This window comes from Lynx rufus, unplaced genomic scaffold, assembly GCF_022079265.1.
Source record: "Lynx rufus isolate CCGP_SWC_20201006 ecotype Redwood Valley unplaced genomic scaffold, mLynRuf1.p SCAF_4, whole genome shotgun sequence".
Taxonomy (NCBI): Eukaryota; Metazoa; Chordata; class Mammalia; order Carnivora; family Felidae; genus Lynx; species Lynx rufus.
In genome coordinates, this window is record NW_025814856.1 from 30312972 (window position 1) to 30336596 (window position 23625).

The window sequence follows — 23625 nt, forward strand, 5'->3', positions numbered from 1 at the left end:
TTTAGTGACTTTTTGGGTTTTAACCTGTCTTCTATTTCTGCCAAAGAACCTATGTAATTATACCTTTCTTCTGGGTATTATCTGCCAAGCAGGTGTAAAAGTGCAGTGCAGTGTAATTTAGTAAAGATCTAATTTTAGGTATTGGATTTGTGTTTGTGTGAGTGGTCCAGCAGTGCCCTCACACACACTTGTCAAGCTGTGTGAAAGGACCTTGGCCAGCAGAGAATACAACCATGAAGTGACAAAAAGGTCAATTTTCCAATGTCTCGTGTTTGAATTAATCTGAGTTTGTTTTTGACTTAAAGGTTCATATTGGTAAGGAATAAGTAAATGTGTTCTAATTGTTGAATAGGATGGGGTTTTCTTTGGACTCATTTAGAGTAGATACAAAAGCCATTTTGTCATACTGAGGCATGAGGTCTATAGACCATCTGGAGAATTTACTAAAATGACAAGCATGTAGTGTCTAATTTGGATTACAGACTTTTATTAAAGATAGGAAAGAATTCATCTGATCTTTCCTATCTTTATCATCTGTGAGGGTTTTATAAGTATATGTATGTAACTGTTCCCTAAAACAAGGATAAAATTATTGGAGATTGCAAATATTCCCAAGTAAAACTATTTTTAAGAACATCCTAACAATCCCTGTCAAAGCTCTACTTGTAAACATCAAAGAAATAAAAAAAGACTTTCACATTGAATTGTATGTTCTTGGAAAGTGTATGTATATTGGGAAGCCTCCCAAAAAGAATGTTACCAATGTTCTTATCAAGCCCCCGAAGAAAATTCCCAAGATTAAATGACAAGCTTGGAGTTTAAGGAGAAAGGAAAAAACAAGAAACATTTGAAGGAAAAAGAAATGAGAATTTTGAAAAGAAAAAAAGGAGATAGAAGAAAATAAATGATTTTTAAGTGTTTATAAGTCGTGGTGTATGACAGTCACTTGGGATGCCAATGTCATAGGCTGTCTCCCTACCATTGTGGTAGGTCTTATGTCTTGGCTTTTTAGCAGCTTTCTGTACTAGATTCTCTAATGCCAGGTATTATTCTGGGTCCTTTACTTGTGAAAACTCACATATCCCTCCTTACAAAGCAATGTGGATGTCCAGTTAATCTCCATTTTGCTATAAGGAAGCTAAATGAAAAGAGTTTAAGAGCCTTGCTCAAGGTCACATAACAAGGGAGTGGTAGAGCCAGGATATGAGGAGCACAGTCAATCTGTTTCCAGAATTTGAGTAATCCTCTCTTATGCTAGACCCTTTTTTCAGGCAGTAACACTTTAGTCAAGATGTATCCATTCTTTGGGCTTTATTTATGTCATTCAAAACTTGCAGTGGGTGACATGAGATTAATGCAAAGCGGGTGTGATCTATGAGTCTGTGAAAACATGGGAGTGATCCAAGAAGAATGTCAAGAAGGATGAGTATTTTGGAAAATGCAGTTAATGATGAAAGATAAAAATAATTAGAATGATTGAGCCTTTGAGAAGGGGAGGAGTGTCTTCTAATTAGGTTCATGGAAAAACAGTGGTAGAAGTTGTACGTGAAGTCGACAATGGTACCCATCTTTATTTCTTCAGAGACATTTCGTTTATGTTTCAGCAAGAAAAATATTTTTGCCTAAAGCTTGTGACATTTTCAAATTTGCAATGGAAACTGCATAGTATCTTTTTTCTTAGAAAGTTACAAGGGTAGGAGAAAAATCATGACTCTGCTGTTTACTGTCTATAAAAGCTTAGCTGAGATTTTGCATTTCTCTGAGCCTGTATTTTCTTGTCTACACAAGGCAAGAAAGTGAGAAAGACTTATGAGGTTGATGAGGATACTGAGTTATGCCAATAGGGGCACTTAGCATTCTATCCAACATCTACTTAATACTGAGAGTCATTATTATGATTACTGTTACAATTTGTATTCCCTGAGGTCAATGGTGAATCTTTGGACATGCATTTTGGTCTTCTAAATTTGCATGTGTTCAAGCCAGGCCATATTTACACAGACATCTTTTGTTTAAAACAAAGATGCAAATAGAAATAGTGAAAGCATTTTGTGATGTGAGTCCACATCAGTCTTGACATTTGAATTTTTGCATCAGTTATGATTATTTTTTTAATGTTTATTTATTTTTGAGAGAGAGAGAAAGAGAGCATGCACAAGCAGGGGAAGGGCAGAGAGAGAAGGAGACAATCTCAAGCAGGCTCCGTAACATCAGCACAGTGCCTGATGCGGGGCTCGAACCCACAAACCGGGAGATCATGACCTGAAGTGAAACCAAGAGTCGGATGCTTAACCAACTGAGCCACCCAGGTGCCCCTATCAGTTATGATTATTAATTAAGAATGATCCTGGGGCACCTGGGTGGCTGTCACTTAAGCATCTGACTCTTGATTTCAACTCAGGTCATGATATCATGATCCTGACATGGAGCCTGCTTGGGATTCTCTTTCTTTCTCTCTCTCTCTCTCTCTCTGTCTCTCTCTCTCTCTCTGTTCCTACCCCAATGAGTGTATGTGCATGCACATGCGTTCTCTGTCAAAATAAATAAGTAAACATTTCATAAAAAAAGAATGATCTTATTTGAATGCTAGTAATTCCATAGACGCCTATGAAATCTTATTTTGTGATGAAGTTTCAAGCCAAGTAAACATGCACACATCCTTGTATATTGTATTTCAGCCAGTTTTTTCAAAGTAGGCTTCAAGCCCAGCACAAAGCCCAAAGCAGGGTTTGAACTCACAACCCTTCGATCAAAACCTGAGCCAAGATCACGAGTCAGACACTTAGCTGACTGAGCCACCCAAATGCCCCTATATTGTAGCCATTTAAGACTGAAACATAAATAAAGATGGCTTTACTTGATCTGTGTGTTGACAGATATTGCTGCCACTTATTGTAAAATTCGAATTCTTGAAAATATTTCCACACCAGCTCCTCGACCGTGTACCAGCCCCATGCAAGCCAAATTTATAAGCAAATAATTACAGAGATATGCTATTGGGCTTTGCTTTTGTACTCACTAGTCAAGGAAAGATTTGGAAAGTTTAGGTTAGCAGCATAAGCAGAGAGTTCAATATACGACATTTGACTTCCACTCATTACTTACTTCCAGTATTTTAAAGGTCATAACATATGGATAGTATTTCCTCCTGTATTAAGGTGCTATGGATAAAAGTTTAAATTACTTTTTCCTCTTTGACAGAAGAGATATAGGAAGATGAAACCCAAGCATGTTATTTATTCCCTGTTATTGAGAGCAAGATTTAATTGCGTGAATAATTCAAGTTCCTCTACTGCAGTTTGGTACTTCAGTTTTTGTAATGTTGATCCCCTGTGAGAGTCAAAATGGTCGTTTTTATAACTTAAATTTTGTTTATTTGCTTGTTTTACCACATGTTGACCTGGAACATATTGGATTTGTAATATATCCCACTACAGTGTAAACTCTGTGAAGGCAGGGATTTTGTCAAGCTCTTTATAGTACCGAGAACAGTACTAGCACATAATAAGCATGCAGTCCTTACTTGTTGAATTACTTGTTGAAGTCCTAACTTGTTGTTAAGTCAAGGTTTCTCAACGGAGGCACTATTGACAGTTTTTGAAAAAATCTTTGTTGTGCGCAGCTTTCTTTTGTATTGTAGGAGGTTGAGCAGTATCCTTGGCCGCGACACTTTGGATGCCAGCAGGTGCCAACAGCATCTTTCTACCCCCCCTTCCCCCACCCAGTTGTGACAACTTAAAGTGTCTCCAAACAATGCCAAATGTCTCCGTGGGGAGGGAAGGACCCAAACCTCCCTCTGTTGAGAACCAGGGCAGTGAATGAATGAATTGCCTTGGCACATCAAAGGAAGTCTTCATCAACCTAAGTCCCTGGTCGAAAATAAAAGAAGAATTTGGAAACTGATTTACATAACCAATACAGGCCACTAAAATGGATTGCTTACGCCTCACCCTACTTAACATGATTGTTGAGCCAATGCAAAAATCTGTTATAGTAAGAAAGAAGTTATCTTTTGTCGTCTTGTGGCAGAAGAGAAGGTGTCACCCTCAGCCACTGAGAATGATATTGTGGCAGTGTTTATTCCATCCCTCCTACTTCTCCCAGCCTACCTCTTTAGGGAACCCACTGTTACCTCTGGGTCTGAAGACAGAGGTTCTAACCCCAAAGTCTACGAAACATTTAACATTGCAAATGTGATACGGAACTCTGGGTTATTTTGGTGATACAGCTGTCGGAAGCTCATACATTTCCGGAACGTGAAAAGCATCCTGTGACAATGTGTAATTGTTGTCTAAGCTATGACACATTTGCCATTTGCCACGATTCTGGCTTCCTTCACATGGTGTTTAGAGGACTGGAAAAATCTGCCACCATATTAGCGAGGAGAGATGTTGGGTGTGAAGAAAGACCTAGGGGGACAGGCTCAATAATCACACTTCAGCTGTGTCCACTCCCTAGCTCAAATGAAATGCTAGTGGGCAACAGTGTAAATAAATCACTCTCTCTGTCGAAAAAGCCACGTTTAGATGTTTATGTTTAGATGACCCTGGGCACGGTAGCTAGCCTTTCTAAGCCTGGATGCACTATCCATAAAAGAGGGGATTGAGGTGAGGTTTAAATGATGTATTTAAAACACTCAGCACAATGTCTGGCATGCACTGAGAACTGAATTAATATAAGCTATTATAATTATCATCATTAAGCAGGAGATGTTATAGCCATAAGCTAGTTGACTGTGATGGAAAGAGCAAGGATGCAAGGACAATGAGGTCATACAGATCCAGGCAGAATCATGGTTCAGTTACTTCCTAGCTGTGTGAATCCTCGTATGAATCACCCCAGATTGCATTGCGTTGCAGTCACAAAAGACTTAAAAGTCTCAGGTACTTGCAACCCCAAAAGCATTTCTTGCTTGGTTCCATGTTCATAAAGTCCAGCTGCTGCTCTGCTCTTCATCAATATGGTTTTTTTTTTTTTACGTTTATTTACTTATTTTTAAGAGAGAGACAGCGAGCACAGGCACGGGAGGGGCAGAGAAGAGAGGAAGAAAAAACATGAAGCAGGATCTGTGCTGTCAGCGCAGAGCCCCGTGCAGGGCTCGCTCCCACAAACCGTGAGATCATGACCTAGAGCTGAAATCAAGAGTCGGATGCTTTCATAGACCGAGCCACCCAGGTGCCCCTGGTCTTCATCATCTTATGCCAGGACTCAGGCTGTCAGAGTAGCCTCTGTGTAATAAATTGTATTTGTGGTGGTATAAGGAAACAAACAAGATGGCAAATCTCTAACGGTTCTGAAAACTCCTGCCCAGAATGCACACATCACCTCTGCCCATATTTCAGTGGCCAAAGCAAATAAAATGGCAGCTCCTGAGTTCAAAAAGGCAGGGCTATGTAGAGGAGGGGTGCTGCGGAGAGTGGCAAGACTGTGCTACAGCTGACCACAGCTCCACAGAGAACCTCTGAACTTTCACCTTTGCTTTTTGTTTTTGTTAATTAGTGTGGGCACTGAGAAATATAACTAATACATGTGGAGAGATTATGATGTGCCAGACTGCCTTAGATACATTATCTACGAAGTCTCATTGAGTCCTGGTAACAAACAGCCAAGGTAGATATTGTTAATTTTACAGATTAAAACGACAAGTGAGGTCTTGAAGAGGCTAAGCAACTTCACACACAAGATTATATACATAAATGTCAGGTCACATACTAAGTACTTGATAACTGCCTTCTCTCCCCCTCCCCTTGTTAAGTTGCATAATGGCTTATTTTTGAAACAACTGTTTCCAATTGTTTTAGACTGTGTATGTAGGAAGAGCAGTAGGAACAAAACTGGCTGACTGCAGATGGTGCAACTGGCCCTCTGGAGTTCTTATGAAATTTCTAGTCTTCTCAAACAAAATCCATGGGCGGGGGGCATCTACTCTGGATGTGCTCTTTCTTACCCATATTTGGCCTGCGGGCTCCCCTTAGCAGACTCCTAACTACTCATTTCCATTTTCATCCCCCACTCTTAACTATTAGTCACTCCCTCCCACCCCCCAACACACACAAACTCCAAACCTTTTTGGCAAATCTTCGTAGTAAACAGATGGGGTATCTGTGTTGCCCGGAGACCACTTCATATGTGGAATCCAGTCCAAAGCGAGTGAGAAGGAAGGGGCATATCAGCAACATGACTGAGTGGTTAAGCCCTCTCCTCCTCCTCCTTTTTTCTTCCTCCCCTCTACCCCTTACCCCACTTCTCTTTTACTGCCCTTTTGAATTCAGCTCTGGCTTCGTCATCTATTAACTGTTTAAACTACAGCAGACCACGTCCCTTCCATGGCCCTCAATTTCCTCACCTCTAAAATGAGAATAGTGTAGTAACCCATGGGGGTTTTGTGACTATGTGAAATGCTGTTTATAAAGCCCTTTGCGCAATTTCTGACTCACAGAAGGAACTCGTTTGGTTGTTGTTAGCTATTATTTCGGGCAAGGTTAGCAGTCCATGGGAGGGAAAAGGTAGGAGTTTGGGAGGCAAGGACTCAGCAACTACAGGATGAATTCGGAGGAGCTTCATTGGGGGTTATTTGTTCGCCAAAGGGTCTCGGTGGAAGAGCATGAGCTGAGAGGAACTTGAATTTCCATCCCTGTATGGCCCCTCACGAGCTGTGTTACCTTGGCTGATTCGGTCTGTAAGCCTATTTTCTACCTTTAACGTGGGCATGACCTCACACAGTGGCCTCGAGAATTAGCCTGCTGGCGCACAGTCCCCTATTCAAGCTGACTTTGACCCCCCCCCCCCTTCCAGCCGCGTGCGTCGGTCCCGACCCTCTCCTGGGGCTGGGGGAAGGGGCCGCGTTACCCCGTTCTCGGTTGCATCCCGGCACCCGGGCTGCCTGGCCGCGCCGACGGCGCCCCCGGAAGGCGTGTGCGGACCAACGAGTCAACAGGCTCTCTTCGGCGTTCAGAAGTCACCGGACCTCACACACCTCCCCAGGTAAGGGGTGGGTGCCCTTCTCTCACCTGGAGCCCCCGTCCTCAGTCTGGGAACCGTGCTGCCGACGGAGCCAGCCGGCTCTCCCCGCGCCCCGGCCGCGAAGTTTCCCGGGCGCCCGAGGGCAGCGGGCGCGCGCGGCGAACGTACGGCGGAGCGGGGCGCTCGGCCTCGCCCGCCCCCCGCCCTCCCCTCCCGGCGGCAGCTGGCCAATGGCGGCCCTCCCCGGGCGCTCCCCCTCCCGCCGCCTCTCCCCCTCCCCGCGCCCTCCCCGCCGCCCGGCTGCCTCCGCTCGCAGCCGGGGCTCGCAGGCTTGGCGGAGCGCACGGCCCGCCGAGCGTCAGCCAGCCCGCGCCGGCCCCGCTCTCCCCGGCCCCCGCCGGCGCCTGCACGCCCCGGGCCTCGCCCCTCCGGCGCTTCCCGACGCGGGGCTCCTGGCCCCGAGGACCGCGCGGCTGCGGCCCCCGAACTTCATCTGAAAGGGAGGAGACGATGGACCCCGTGAGTCAGGTAGGGCGGACCTGGGTTGCGGAGGGGGGGGGGCGCCCCGCGGTCCGGAGAGGCGCCCCAGCCCCTTCCTCACGCTCTCTCTTTCTCTCTCTCGTCTGGCCCGTCCAAAGCTGGCCTCCGCGGGCACGTTCCGGGCGCTGAAGGAGCCCCTCGCCTTCCTGCGAGCGCTGGAGCTGGTGAGTGCGGGCTGTGTGCGCGGAGGGGGGCCGGGCGGCGAGCCGTCAGGTGAGGCGAGGTCCGCAGGGGCGCCCTCCGCTGGCTTCCGCTGCGAGCCCGGGGTTCGGCCCCCGCTCCAAAGACCTCCCCACTCCGCAGGTGCCGTTCCGGGCTGGCGGGGACCGGCTGGAGGGACCCAGCTTGGCCGCGGGAATGTGGACGGGCTTTTGCAGGCGCCCCGAGGTGTCCTCTCGCCTCCCGCTCGCACGCGCGCAGGGGCTGCTGTCGGGAGCCCCCGGGAGATGGAGAGGTGGGAAGGGGAGCCGGTGGAGGTGAGGCTCCGGGCCTCACCTGCACTTCTGCGCGGGGTGGGGGGGGGGGTGGTGAAGGCTGGAGAGGAGGGACTCTCTGAAGGCTGGGCCTCCACTTGGCGGAGCTCGAAAGTTGTTCAGCACTGAGGCAGCTCTGCGCCCGGACTGGGATGCTGGAAGCCTGTGGTCAGCCGCCCTGCGGGAGCTCCAGCGAGGCGCTTCCAGGCTGTGAATGCTGTAGGTGGAGACAGCAGGAGTTCTTCCTTCCACGTTATAATTTCTCTACCCCGGCCACTCCTCCAGGGCTCTAATGATTTTTCCCAGGACAACCTACCACCCCCCCTCCCCCGATGCCCCCAGCCTTCTTGGTATAGCTTTCTTCAGCCACTGGGCTCTCCGAAGTTTTGTTACTCTTTGGCTTTGTACCCCTATTAAAAAAACATTTTGCCAGTCCTCTGGCAACCTGTCTGTTGACAAGCAGGGAGGCACAGAAACAGCTACTCACGGGGCCACAGAGCAGTGTTGGTGTTGTTGGCTGGGATGATGGTTATTCAGAGTGAAATCTGCAGGTCGCACATTCTCTCTTGCTAGGAGCTCTGAGAGGCAAGGGGACCTATCTGGACAGAAAGTTCAAAGCCCGTCATGTAGCATTAATCACAGGCCCTACCACTGACTAGCTGGGAAATTATGTAAGAGCGTGCTCTGTCCTCCCTGATCTTAGCTCCGAGGGCTAGCGTGTGGCTTTGGCTACACAACTGTGGTGCGTTTACACGGATGATCTACAGGGTAATCACGTTTGCCTTGTTTGTGAACCTGCATTAAAATGCAGGAATGTATCAGTTTGACATACATCAAGACAGCATTTGGAAAGCTTGAACTAGCGGTTCTGGATGGCCATTAGAAAACAGTGGCCCTTACAGCCAGGTTAAACAAAGCCAGCAGGGCTCATGGTCTGGGAGGCTTCCGGTCGCTTTCTCAGAATTCTGCCCTCATTCATTCATTCAGACATTCAATAAACATTCCCTGTGGAAAAGCAGGGGTTTTTGATCAAAATCAGAACTCCATTGCCAAGCCATTGTGTCTCAAAACAAGATTCAAAGAGTTGACATCAATTTTCTGGTATCTCTGATTGTCTCACATTGTCATTTACCTGACACATTAATCTGTATTCTTTTCAGTCCTGTGACAGCATCATTCCATGTCACTACTCACCACACAGCCTCTACCAGTATGTTTCCAAGTACAGTAAACCTGGATGAATTTGTTTAAAATGCAGATTTCTGGACATCAGTTCACAATATTGAGAAGATGGGTGCCCGGGAATCTGCATTTTAAACAAGCTCCCTAGATAATTCCTATGCACTTTTAAGCTGGAGAACCACTACCCTAAGCTATCCAGGTTTCTTCCAAAACTCAAAAGCACTTTAAGTTTCCCTTCGTCCTCACACCCCAAGCCTGGAAAAAAATGTGTGTCTTTTAACCTCAGCTTAAATATTACCTTCAGGAAGTTGTCTTATATTGCCTCCTTTTCCTTTCCTCTACCCCAAACAGAATGATTCAACCCATTCTTTGGGCTTCCATTACATTTTATTCATGAGAATTTATCACACTGCATTATAGTTGTTTTTTTCTTGATGTGCGTGGTGAGAGAGAGAGAGAGAGAGAGGGAGGGAGGGAGAAGGAAAGAGAAAGGGAGAGGGAAAGGATTAGTAGAACATTTATTACACCTAAAATATTTATAGTCTTTCCTCTCTTTTAGGCCTCTAAGGCTATAAGGTGGAATAGCTTATGCTTGCAGATCAGTTACTACATTCTCTTTGTGGAAGAGAGCCTGAATAAGGGACAAAAACAAATAAAAAAGAAAAAAGGGGACAAACCAAAACAAAGCTTAAAAAGTCAGAGAAGTTAGTTGATCTACCTTTTTGAAAATCTTTTTTAATGTTTATTTATTATTGAGAGACAGAAAGAGACAGAGCATGAGCATGGGAGGGGCAGAGAGAGGAGGAGACCCAGAATCTGATGGAGGCTCCAGGCTCTGAGCTGTTAGCACAGAGCCCGATGCGGGGCTCAAACTCACAAACCCAGTGAGATCATGACCTGAGCCAAAATCAGATGCTTAACCAACTGAGCCACCCAGGTGCCCCTTGATCTACCTTTTATAAGTGCTAAGGCGAAGAGGTGAAAGCAGAGAAATAGAAGAAGGTTAGTTACTGAGCAAGTTTAACAAAGTGGAGAGAGAAGGAATATCTATGTTACCGTATGCATTAGTAGGAGGAGCCTCTCTGAGCCATCTTTTTCTGTAGGAGATAGTGACAATGAGAGAGCGTGTGATCTCTTAGCGGGAAATTTATTCTGTTTGTCTCTGTGTTCCCCCCTAGTGCCTTTCAGAGTTCTTGGTAAACAGTTAAGTGATGAGCTAAAGGTGAAAATTGATGATGACAGAGCACTAATAATACCCCAGTTTCTCCTTTTCTATGGAAAGCAGCTTTAAAGTTGGTGCTCCTTAAAATTTTTGAACTATAATCCTTTTGTTTTTCAGTATTTATAAATAAAAGTGTATATAAAGATATATGTTCAAGGATATTGACTGCAACATCATTTGTAGAGGAAAGAGCTGGAAACAGTAAGTCCATTCATAGGAAAATCATTAGTGTGTGATTCATATATGTTATGAAATATTATACTGCCATTAAAAAGAATGAGTTAAATTAATATGCATTGACCTTAAGGTCAGTATATGTAATTGTCTTTGATAAAATTGTCAAGTGCAAAAAAAAGGGTTTCATTCTTTTTTTTTTTTTTAATGTTTATTTTTTTGAGAGAGACAGAGACAGAATGCGAGTGGGTTAGGGGCAGAGAGAGAGGGAGACACAGAATCCGAAGCAGGCTCCAGGCTCCGAGCCATCAGCACAGAACCCGACGTGGGGCTCGAACCCACGAGCTGTGAGATCATGACCTGAGCCGAAGTCGGATGCTCAACCGACTGAGCCACCCAGGTGCCCCCAAAAAGGGTTTCATTCTTAATATTTGGCAAAATTAAATTAAACAAGTTTAATTAAGTTCCATTAAATGAAAACAAGTGGCTTTCATTTTTTTAGTCAACAATTTATTCAATCAGATTTCAAAGTAATGCGCAGAGTATAATACTATTTTTGTAAAAAATAGAAAAGGGGACATATAGTTGTGTGTGAGAGAGAAAGAGAAACAGATTTGTCTGAGCATAGAGAAAAGCATAGATGTGTACCACGGAACCGTTAAAACTGATTTTTTTCCAAAGGGTGTAATTTGAGGTGCAATGGGAAGAGGAGGGGGTGAAGGAAAGCTATGTTATGCAGGAAGAACCACAGGCATGTCACTTGTCTGCAGTTGTGCACAACTGTAATTTTTTAAAATAACTTCTATTATGAATGATTTCCTATGGATTGGCCATATGAAGTTGTGTTACTTCTAAAGACATCCACTGATTTTGGATTTATAGCCTTAGGGTGAAACATGCACTTTATGTGCTCTTTGCTTAGGAAAGGCTCATGGATATAGTAGATTTAAAGTTTAAATAATGTATAAAAGCTAAGCCTTCAGGGGAAAGCTTTAGCCAGTTTCAAAGACTTTGAAGCAAAACTTGCAATTCTTAATCTCTACTTAAATGAAGTCAAGGACTTCTCACTATCTTTTGAGTCAAACTCAAAATTCAGGACATAACACTGATCCCAGTGGTCTGTTTCATTTATTCCACGATGATAGAATAGATCCAGCAAATCTCTTAAACTTTGATTTGGAAATGGTAAAAAAAAAAAAAAAAAAAAAAATTACATTTACCCCATTTCTCAGTCTTACTCTGAAAACTAAGGTAATAGAATCCTGCCTTCCACTGATCACTCTTACTTTGCTACTTCAGTTCTTTGCTAGTTGGACTTTGGTCTTTTTTTTTTTTTTTTTTTTAAAGTATCATCAGCACATTCTTTCTTCCCTGTACTATTTACAAAGCTCTGAATATACACCTGTGGATTTATGTGTACTAGAATGTGGCAGACCCCAACACATCTCCATCACCCAGGACCAGAATTAGTGTAGATGTAAGGGCATCAAAAGGACTTCAGCTCCACAAATGATATTCAGCACAGTCTTCCAGCATCATGATGCTGCAAGTCCAGATTCTGTCCCTATAGAAAGTCCTGCTAGGTCAAATTGCCTGATTCCTCTAATCCTTAATCTTTGTCCTCCATCTCAAACTGTGCTATACCATTTCTGCAACAACCCTGAACTTCACGTTTCCATTCTGCTTTTCCTTTCTGCCTTTCCAAAGGAAGCCAGCCAATCCAGGGATGCAGTGTGTCTGACAGATGAGCCATAGGGGCTACTACTTCATGTAAATGGAGGCACCTGCTTTGCATAAACTTCATCCCTGAATCTAAGTCCTCAAATATGTTTTCCAAACAAACAGAAGACATTCTGTTTACTTGATACTAATAGCATTTATAATCATGATGGGTAGTAACAAAATAAAGCAATAATACAGTTAATAAGATATAATATATAATTAACATAATGTATCACCATTTTGAACACTTAATGAGAAAAGGAACGAGAGCTACCTTTCTCATGCAGGCTTCATGTGAGGCGCTATATTTTAGTGCTTTCAATACCTCAGCACATTAAAATCTATATGACTAATATTTCCATTTCACCATGAAGCGCAGGGACTTAACTAACTGATCAAGAACAAAATTGTGGGAAGTGGCAAAGCCAAGATTTGAGCACTCTCACTCCCAAATGTATTCTCTTAAATGCTGCACTTTTCTGGCTTGTTCAGTGTGGCAGGCACCTGCTGTATCTTATCTCTAATCCTCAAAGAAATGTTAAAAGGCAGATACTGTCCTATTTGCAGTGTTTATCTCACCCACTAAGATATATTTTTGAAGGCTTTTCTGAAAATGCCAAGGAGGGTTTGCATTTAGAGACGAATATAACAGACATCAGTTGTCTTTTACATTGTTTTATTTTTTATGTTGGTTATTAATTAACCAAGGTCGAATAGGTTCTAATTAAAAATTAGTATCTCTTCATTTAAAATAATAGAAAAAGACTATGATTATAAAGCCAATAACTTAATCTCATTTTGTGGTCCTTTTTTTTTTTTTTCTATTTTCTTAAAAAAAAATCTGTGTGCATGAGTCAGACAAGTCTTTCTTTTTTTCCTAAGTATAAACACGACAGGGAATTCTAACATGCGAGATATTTAAATTATGAGCAGCAATCTGTCATTGAGGGCCTGATGTAATTTCAAAGCTACGTTAATGTGGATTTAATTATAACTTTCTAGCCTCTCAATTAGTGACAAAAATCATGTGTGATTGGAATATGAATCAATAAATACACTTTTCATAAAAGAGCAACTCCCCAGTATGCTAATGGATTCATCACTTAATGCACTTCCAAGTTTATTAAGACCGTTGGTGTTTGGCCCCATAAGTACAGAAAAAAAGAGAAAAATGTTACTTATGGATTTGAATCCTGATTTTATTTTTCACTAGCATGGTGACCTGGGACAATTTATTTAATTTCACTAGACTTTATTTTTCTCATCTCTAAATTGGATTGATAATGGCTCCTACTTCAAAGGGTTGCCATAACGATTAAATGACTTAATGAAAGTAAACCACCTTGCACGGTGCCTGGGCTATAAAAAGCACTCAACAAATTATGAAGGTGGTGATGATGATGATAATGATGATAATGATTTGGGTGATTCTGGGGATGATGAAAAAGGAGAAAGTAGAAATCCATTGGAAGGTAATTTAGAACGTTATGGAAACCTCTTGCGAGTTAGAATCTTGGCAAAATTCAGAAGTAGAAAATCTGTATTCACCTTGCATGTACCTCTTTAAGCCCCTCTCTCTGTATACCATGCTGTCATGGTTGGGGGTTTTTGTTGTGTTTTTTTTTATTTGTTTTTATCATTTCATAAATGATTCTTCAGGAACTTGCCCTTGGAGTATCTGCATTCCAAAGAACATTGCAGCGAGGTCAGTGTGGAACCTACAGGAAAAGGTCTCTTGAAAGAATTGCAGGCAGTTGGTTCTCCAGAGTTTTTTGTTGAGGTGCAGGGAGAGAATCTTCCTCATTTTTCTTAAATCATAATCCATAGACATTGCTTATGTTTGGAAGAGTTACATGTATCCAACTGAATTCTCCAGGTTGTAAATGAAGGCATTCGTAGGATCAACCGCAGGCAGTTATTAACCACACCCTAATACCCAGCTACACCTGGCACTTGGGAGTCTCCCAGGGTAGGGATCCTGCCTTCATGCTCAAGTAGAGACATTGTTCTTAGTTCTCTGTTCCCCAGAGGATTTACATCTCTTCCTGACCCAGGTAAGGGGAAACAAACAAACAAAAAAGTCCGGTCCCCTGGGTGGCTCAGTTGGTTAGGTGTTCGATTCTCAATTTTGGCTCAGATCATGATTTCACGGTTTGTAAGATCAAGTCGCGTGCGATTCAGCCTCTGGGCTGACAGTGTGGAGCCTACCTGGGATTCTCTCTCTCTCTCACTTTCTCTCCTTCCCTCTCTCTCCCTCTCCCTACTCTCAAAGTAAATAAACTTCAAAAAGAAAAGAAAAGGTCACGTGTTAATAGAAAAAAAAAAAATAGTCCCTAAGGAATATGTGTAGAAATACATGACTTTCCTTTGAGTCTTCATCTTCTTCAGGCATGTGTTTGACTTTGGCTATATTTGTAACTATTCTTGTTCATTCTATTAACGTATCCTTTCTTTGAGAACCTCAGTTTCCTCACCTGAATACTGGGGTAATACCTTTTGCTTCTCACAGTGTTGCAAATTTTAAGTGAGATCAGGCATGTAAAATACTTTGTAAACTATTAAATGTCCGCTAAAAGTAAAGATAATTGTAATCATCATGATGGTAATGATAAAGAAATACTTTTTCTAGTCTAAATGACTCTGGGCAGCGCCTGGGTGGCTCAGTCAGTTACGACTTCAGCTCAGGTCACAATCTCGTGGTTCGTGAGTTCGAGTTCCGCATCAGGTCCTGTGCGGACAGCTCAGAGTTGGAGCCTGCTTCAGATTCTGTGTGTCTCTCTCTGCCCCTCCCCAGCTGGCACTATGTCTCTGTCTCTCTCAAAAATAAATAAATGTTAAAAAAAATTTTTTTTAATGACTCTGGGCAGCATAAGATAACTGACCTAGTGTGAAGGTTGAGGCATAAAGTATGAGCACCTGATCTCTCTCTTTGAGTGGTTGAGTCCTTCCCAACCACCAACCTCTATCCAGTCTCTCATATTGAAATCCAGTTTCTTGCTCTGTACACATTTCACATTTCTTAGATGTTTTGGTGATGGTTTCTTGCTGATCTGATGGACTTTTGCAAATGTCTCTTCCTCTGCATGGAATACCACCATTCTCTTCTAACCCAGCCCTATTTAGCTGACAAATTCCTCTTGTCCCTTGAGGTGTCAGCTTAGATGTCACTTCTCTTGGGAGGACCTCTCTGAGTAGGCTGGTTCCACTGGAAGAAGTCAGCCTCCTGATAGCTCCCCAAGCACATTCTTTTTTTTTTTTTTTAAGTTTGTTTATTTTGAGAGAGAGAGAGGCAAAGAGAGAATCCCAAGGAGGCTTCGCACTGTCAGTGCAGAGCCCGATGTGGGCTCAAACCCATGAACCGTGAGATCATGATCCAAGGCTAAATCAAGAGTTGGACGCTTAACCTACTGAACCACCCAGGTGCCCCATCCCAAGCACATTCTTTAATGGCTTGTTTGCATTTTAGCTTCTCAGGCAGACTAAATGCTCCATGAAGACAAGTTGTCTTGTTCATTACTAGATACTAAGTGTCTAACACTGTGCTTGACACAGAGTAAGAACAACTCTTACTATGGAGAGGTTTACAAATCCCATCAAAACATCAGACAGTAAGTGCTCAGTAAGTATTAGGTGAAGGAAGAGGGGGGAAGAAGAGAGGGAGGAAAGAGAATAAAGACTGAATAAATGAATCCTTGAGAACACATTGGATGTGGTGTAAATTCGCCTTCATGATTTTCATTGTGAGGAGGAATCCTAAGGACTCCTATAGAAATAATTGTTCAGCTGTTACTTTTGGTTGTGGAGCACAGTAACTCACCTAGGCCGAGTCAACTATTAAAAGAAAGACAGGAGTTGTAGACATCCTCACTGTACAATAAAGGAGGTGAACTCTTACAGCAATACAAGTGTGAGGGCAATAACCGAAACACAACAAAAGTGTGAGGAAGGAAACAGGAGTAGGTCTCATGTCTTGTGTTCAGGACAATGAGGACAACTGCCTTACCAAGAATGTTGCCATTATTGTGTTTTGACCACTGTCCTGCTTCATCTCTTTGTGTTCCCTGTCTCTTCTCATTTACCCCATTCTTTCCCTGATTCTAATCTAATGTCCTAAAAGAAGGGATGTGATCGGTTCAGCTAATAGTTCTTTCAGTGTGGACACAGCTATCAGCCCCAGGCCATAGCAGGCTATGGATTGGCTGCCCATGGATCAGATGCCCACTGTTGGCTCTGTCACTTACAGCCTGAATGAAAAGGATCATGAGACTCAAAACATGTCTCCCTACATTGTTCTTTCAGGGGAAGAGTGGGAGGGATAATTCTTGAAGTCACCGGCACGTTAGGCATATTAAGAAGTTTACATGTCTAGTGGAAGAATACATCATTTATTTTATGAGTACACCTTCCATTAAGGTAGTGCTGGCAGTTTTCTCAAGATGTTACGTCTTTGATATCTGGGACCAGCATTCCTGGAATTCTCTATGATGAGATCATTTGGTGGACTCACGTTGGTAATGTTATTCGAGGGGGTGTACCTTTGGCTCTTCAGCTCACAGGGCTCCAGAGCTTAGGCCAACTTGTTCATCACCTCTTCTTTAAAGGAAGGATGAGGTCTTGTCTGTGATTAGATAATCCGTTTGTGAAGGAAAATGTATTCCTTCAAACCACATGCACTTCATTTTTTAATTGAGCTCTGGCGCTTAATGTTAGAATACTACATTAATTACTACGTTAACTAGTTCTTGTGCTTATTCCTGTGGTAGAAAACAGGAACGCACTAATGTGGTTTTTTTGTTTGTTTTTAGTTTAAGATTCTTACCCCACTTAATTTTTTTTTTGTCCTGAATATCTACTCATGAAAGAGTCATTGGCTTGCCTGGTGTGATAGGTGCTGTTTGTTTGAGGGAGAGGAGGAGAGAAATTGGTTGACAAGCAAGAATCACCATGAAAAAAGGCAGCATGGTGGGTGAAGGAGCCTGGGCTTTGGCATGTGCCTTACGCTGGAAAACTGGCTCTTCTTCCTAGCCATGGAAAGTGGAGGTGACTGCATAATCTTGCTGTTCTTCAGGGTCTGCAGCCATCGAAGGAGGAATATAAGTGTCACATCTTTTGGTCGCCATAAGGGTTAAGTAAGATAATGTTTGCAAAACCTTCAGCACAGTGTCTAGTCCATACTAAGTCTTCCTAACTGTAACTAAGGAAGAGATTGTTAAACTTGATGATATGTTACCTATAAATGCACTTAACATTTCTAGCACAGTATAAACATAAAGTTTGCTCAATTTATTATTGCCATATTATCTTTTGTTTCTGTTATTATCTCTCTGTTGTGAGCACATTGATTGTGAGATGATCATAAAATAGATACAAGTAATATGGATACTAATACGTAGAGACAAGCACTTTAATAAGTGCTATGCATGTATTATTTCATTTAATCTCACAATCACCTTTGAAGGACCAAGCAATAATTCCTTTTTACAGATGAAGAATCTGAGGCCTAGAGAGATCAAACTACTTGCCTAAAGTCACACAGCTAGTAAGTGACTAGAGCCAGGATTTGAACCCAGGCAGTTGAATGGCAGACTCCTTCATCTTAATCATTTTTTTCCGTCTTAGCTCGCATTAATAGCGACTACTCATTACCCTTAGGTCTTGAAATTAAATGATTTCTCCAGTGAAAACAGTGGGAACAATATATATCATTCCTTCTTAAAGTCATGTCTTCTCAATCCCAATTCAGGTCCCTTTTCACTATCATGCTACCAGAGCACAAACAAAATTTAAATGTCTCCATAATGACTAGGGATGTCCAAACCCTCTTAGGGACCTTTTTACTCCTCAAAAATATTCCCATTCCCTGATAAAGATTTGCTGATCTTGGGTCTCTTTTCTAACAAAATCTTTTTTTATTTAATTTTTAATGTTTATTTATTTTTGAGACAGTGTGTGAGCAGGGGAGGGGCAGAGAGAGAGACACACACAGAATCCGAAGCAGGCTCCAGGCTCTGAGCTGTCAGTACAGAGCCCTATACGGGGCTTGAACTCAAGAATTGTGAGGTCATGACCTGAGCTGAAGTCGGACACTCAACTGACTGAACCACTCAGGCGCTCCTCTAACATAATCTTTATTCACTGATCTATTGTATAAAGAAATCCCGTTCAGGAATGTGTTGTGAAAACATAATTATGAAGAGTTCTGTAGAATTCAGAAAGGATCTGGATATTTAGCAAGATGTGAACACTTAAATTCTTTTTTGGTGCCTTATAAATTACTCAAGCCAAAGGTTACATCGTGGAGGCAGAAGGAGCAAATGAATTTTCTTTCCCGTGTGTGTGTGTGTGTGTGTGTGTGTGTGTATGGGCTGCCATTCTTTGGATTTGCTATTTTGAAGGATTTGTGTGCCAAATAAAAAGACATACCCCCTATGGCTTTAACAAGAAGTGCTCACATATCCATCTGGTCTACCATGAGACTGCCTGGCTATGCTTTCATGCCCTTAATTCACCTGATGGTTTTGCCTGCACCTGATAGACAGTTGGCATCCCCCCTGGGCTCCTTCCTGAAGCTGGGATCCAAAAGAACTGAGAAGGCAGAAGGGTTAGATTGAAAGAAAGAGCAATACCAGGAAATTACTAGGTATGAACCCATGAACTGAGTGAAGAATGGCAAATCCCGGGAGATATTTAAGCTGGAAAATGGTGTAGCTGGATAAGTAGGGATTATCATGATGACTTAAGAGTGTGCTCACTCAGAGCCACAAGCTTGAGTTCAGTCACAGAACTTGGATGAGTTCATAGGCAAATCAGGTTTGCTGAACTTCCAATTTCTAGGGATTTTACCTACAGCAAAAATATGTTTAAAAGATAAAAATGAATCAGTGGCTCAACGTTTAGACAATTTCCTTCATCTCCTTGAGCTATAAAATGAGGATAATATCCATTAACACAGTGCTGTGGAATAAAATGAATTAACATGCATGAAGTTCCTATCAGAGGGCTCAATAAATATTGACTAACCCTGAATCTAGAACACTAGACCTCAGGTGTCCAGGGAATCTTTCCTCTTTGGGCAGTGCCTGATGTGATACCTTAATGTTCTTCTCTGGCTGCAGTTGTTTGAGGAAAGGGGGGAGGCTTACTTGCATGTTTCATAATCCTCTACTAGAATTTATATAAGAACTTCTATTGCCAGAAAAACATTACGAATTCTACTTATGAAACAGTTGAGAGCAAAAGCATGATTATTACATATGAATGTGAAATTTATCTTAAAAGATATGTACTTGTTAAAAAGAATCTGTATGAAATTGTTAGTGGTATTGTAGCTATTTTAGGGGAAGCCACCAAGTTTACCAGCCACAGTAGGTAAATTTGAGGTGTAAATATTATACTTTTTCTCCTTTTAAAATGATTTTAAATTGCAGACTGATTTGTGTGTGTCTTTTCATGTCTGGCTTTATTTGCTACCTTTGCCTCATCTGGTACAGAAAGAATACCTGGGCTTGGGGCGCCTGGGTGGCTCAGTTGGTTGAGCATCCGACTTCGGCTCAGATCATGATCTCGCGGTCTGTGAGTTCGAGCCCTGTGTTGGGCTCTGTGCTAACAGCTCAGAGCCTGGAGCCTGCTTCGGATTCTGTGTCACCCTCTTCTCTCTGCCCCTCCCCTGCTCATGCTCTGTCTCTCTCTCTCTGTCAAAAATAAATAAACATTAAAAAAGAATACCTGGTCTTGACTGTCAGCCCTATGACTGAGAAGCTATGTGACTTTGGACGTATTATTTAACCTCTCTGGTCCTTGCATATATATACCAGTGAAAATCATGATAACTAGCAGGCAGAATTACTGTGTTCATTAAACAAGATAATATTTACAAAGAGTAATGGCACATAGCAAGCATTCAATACATACTTATTTTCTTTCTTTCTTACCACCAATGTGTAGAAATAATAAATTGGAAAATTCACGAGTGTGATTTTTTTTTCTAGACGTTCCTAGATATCCTCCCTCCCTTCCCCTCCCCCCATACATGCACACATACATTCTTTATATTAAAGGCCGTAAAGATCAGGTCTTCATAACCCAAATGAGTTTGAGTGGGATAGTAAAATTTGGCAGGTGTGGTTTGAAAGGAAAGAACGATTAGACTGGACTGTCAAGTCCTAGATCAGTGTCCCAGACACATTGGAGCCCCAGGCTGCCTATAGGCTTTGGCAAGGTGACCATGCATTTGTGAAGCTATTTTCCGAAAGGAATAACATACTTCTTTGTTTTAAAAAAGGACAGAGTTCCCATAAATAGTGGGAGTTCACTGTAAAGGCTGTAAAGAAATGATCTCTTGCTGTGTGTCAGGTTGTATATGTCAGTGCTACCTACATTATGTACACAATCTCATTAATACCTTACAATGAATGACCTTATAAGGCTCATTTGTACACAAAATAAGTAAATGACCAAAGGAGGATTTCAAGCCATGTCTGTAGGACCCCCTGTCCCTTCTCTGCCTGCCATGATCCAAACATACTGAGCATATATGTATTCTCAGGTGAATTTTTTTGACATGTTATCTGGAGCCATTTTATGTAGAAATAAAATGTTTATTAACTTAAAATCACAAACATTAGTAAATAGAAATTACCCAATGTCCTTCTGCTGAGAGATAACCAACACTGATATTTGGAAAAGTATACTTTCAGACATTTTCACGTTCATGTATCTTTTTTCCTGCAAAAATGATACATTCTTTTGGTAGGGTTGCCATTACAAAGCATCACCAACTGGGTAGCTTAAACACAGACACTTAGGGTCTTCTAGTTCTGGATGGTACAAGTCCAACCCAAGTATGCATAGGGTTGATTCCTTCTGAGAGCCTCAATGGGCAATCTGTTTCATACCTCTCTCCTAGTTTCTGGTGGTTTGCTAACAATTTTTGGTATTCCTTAGCTAGTAGATGATATGTTGCCTCAATTTCAGCCTCTGTTTTCACATGATGTTCTCTTGTGTGACTGTGTCCAAATTTCCCCCTTTGTATATGACACCAATCGTAAGGCATTACAGCCCATCCCACTGCAGTATGACTTCATTTTAACCAGTTACATCTGCAATGACCCTGTTCCCAAATAAGGCCACATTCTGAGGTACCAGGAGAAAAGACTTCAACATTTGAATCTTGGAGGGAGGACAGGATGGACCCAATTCAACCCATAACAGATAGGTAGGCACTATTTTATCACCTGTTTCGTTCCCTTTAATATGAGTGTATTTCCAGGCTACTAGATAAAATGTCTTTGTCCATAATTTCTGTGGCTATATATTATTATACTGTATGCCTGTCCTGGAAATTATTTAACTTGTTTCTAGTTTAAGTACTTTTCAGATGTATATTTGTAATAATTTTAACCTCCAAAGAACCAATCCCTCCATCAAAATAACTGGTTAGTGTACTTTTGTTATTACTTGCTTAATTTCTGGATGTAGAATTTCTGGTTCAAAAGGTTATATGTTTTTAAGGTATTTGAAACAACTGTCAGGAATGAGGTAGCACCAGTGCACCTATTATCATTTAAATGTCCAGTTTTACAGATGGAAGTGAAATCTTGGCTGAGTATGTACTTAATGGTGCAAAGAAATTGCACATTTTTTCATAACATTGGATATATTTTTACTTTCTTTTGGAAATATTTTAATGAACAGAATGGATTTATAAAGAAGTAGCTGAGGGTGCCAAATTCATGGTTCTATCCACGTAGACTTTTATATAAGCTGCTGTCTTAATCTTTCTGGGTCATGGTACTACTCCACCGTTTGGAAATTATTTAGATTGCTATACTCTGACTTGGGTAGAAAAGGAAATACTAAGCCATTCTTTCTCTATTTCATTATATAAGAACAGATTTATGTAATTTTTAGAATGCTGAAGGTAATTAGTATTGTTATAAAACCTTTATGAGTAGTTTTATCATATAAATTTACTATTCTATTTGCATTTTATTTATATTGTTAATATTGAACTTATCACAAACAACTTATTTTACTTTAAATGATACTCATAAGCGCTCAGTACCTTTCTGAAATGTGAAACTCATGTATATGTGACTCATATATAGTGACTCATGTATACAAATTTATACCATACCTTCTTCAGGTTTGAGACATTTAGAACTTTAACAATTGTTTTGAGGGAAAGGCAGAGTGGATAGTGTCCCTATACCCTGTGAGGAATCCTGGGGCATATCTGGCTGGAGATTACAGAACTCCCCTTTGATGAAGTAAAATAAATTCAGCAGCTGTCTGATGCCACGGGCGTTTATGTCCTCTCTTTCTTGGATCACATTCCTGACCACACTTGCTATCATCAACAGCATCAGCATTATGGATGCACTCTGCCTCTGCCTTACATATGGCTATTTTGGGCCACCTTGGCCTCCCTGTGAATTAAAATAACAGCTGTTAGCATTCACTGTATACTTACTGAGCTCTAGGCACTGTGTGAAATGCTTTCTACATGTTATGCCATTTAATTCTAACAGCTCTTTTAGAACGTATGCATCATTATTTTCCCATGTTTAAGGGACACGACTCTTAGAAAAACGAGTACTGTGTGGAGCGCCTAGGTGGCCCAGTCAGTTAAGCGTCTGACTCTTGCTTTTGGCTCAGGTCACGATCTCATGGCTTCGTGGGTTCGAGCCCCGCACTGGGCTCTGCACTGGCAGTGTGGAGCCTGCTTAGGATTCTCTCTCTCTTCCTCTCTCTCTCTCTGCACCCCCCACCCTCCGACTTGTGCTGTCTCTGTCTCTCTCAAATAAATAAACTTAAAAAAGAAAAAAGAAAAACAAGGAATGTTTAATTGTGTACAGTAGATAATAGAACAGCTGAAATTTGAACCCAAGTCTTCTGTGTTTAAAAAAGACCATGTGTGCTTAACCTAGCAGTAAGAGAGACAAAAAGTTCTGATTCTCTCCCAGGGACCAGATCCCTAACAGGAAGAGCCATCTTAGCCAACAGGTGTGCCATCCACAGCTGTAAGTGAACCAAGGTTATACCTGAAGACAAGCCCCACCATCTAGCCAGGCCATTTGTACCTCTCGGGGGAAAAAAATATCCACCAAGGTGGATTCTGTGATGGGCAGGGAGAGCAAAGTTCTTAAATTCTCTGCAGTTCAAAGACAAGGCCTTTTTTTCAGGAATTGTTTTTTGTTTTGTTTTGTTTTTTGTTTTTTGTGGTTTTTTTTAGAAGTCCACTTGATAAAACAATAAAGGAAAGGATAGTTTTGATTTGCTTTGAATTGGCACACTGGAACATGGATTTCTGCTTATAGGAACATCTGCTTTGCCAGCCAATTCTTGAGT

The 23625-nt window shown here is 41.9% G+C and overlaps 1 protein-coding gene across 1 annotated transcript in view; it reads left to right on the forward strand.

The window, feature by feature from the left end:
* Positions 1-7473: 7473 nt before the first annotated feature.
* SYNPR (synaptoporin) overlaps positions 7474-23625 on the forward strand; it is a 312385-nt gene continuing 296233 nt past the window's right edge. The window contains exons 1-2 of the mRNA XM_047094606.1: positions 7474-7491; positions 7602-7667. Of these exons, the coding sequence (XP_046950562.1) occupies positions 7474-7491; positions 7602-7667 (84 nt within the window). The remainder of the gene's footprint in view (positions 7492-7601; positions 7668-23625) is intronic.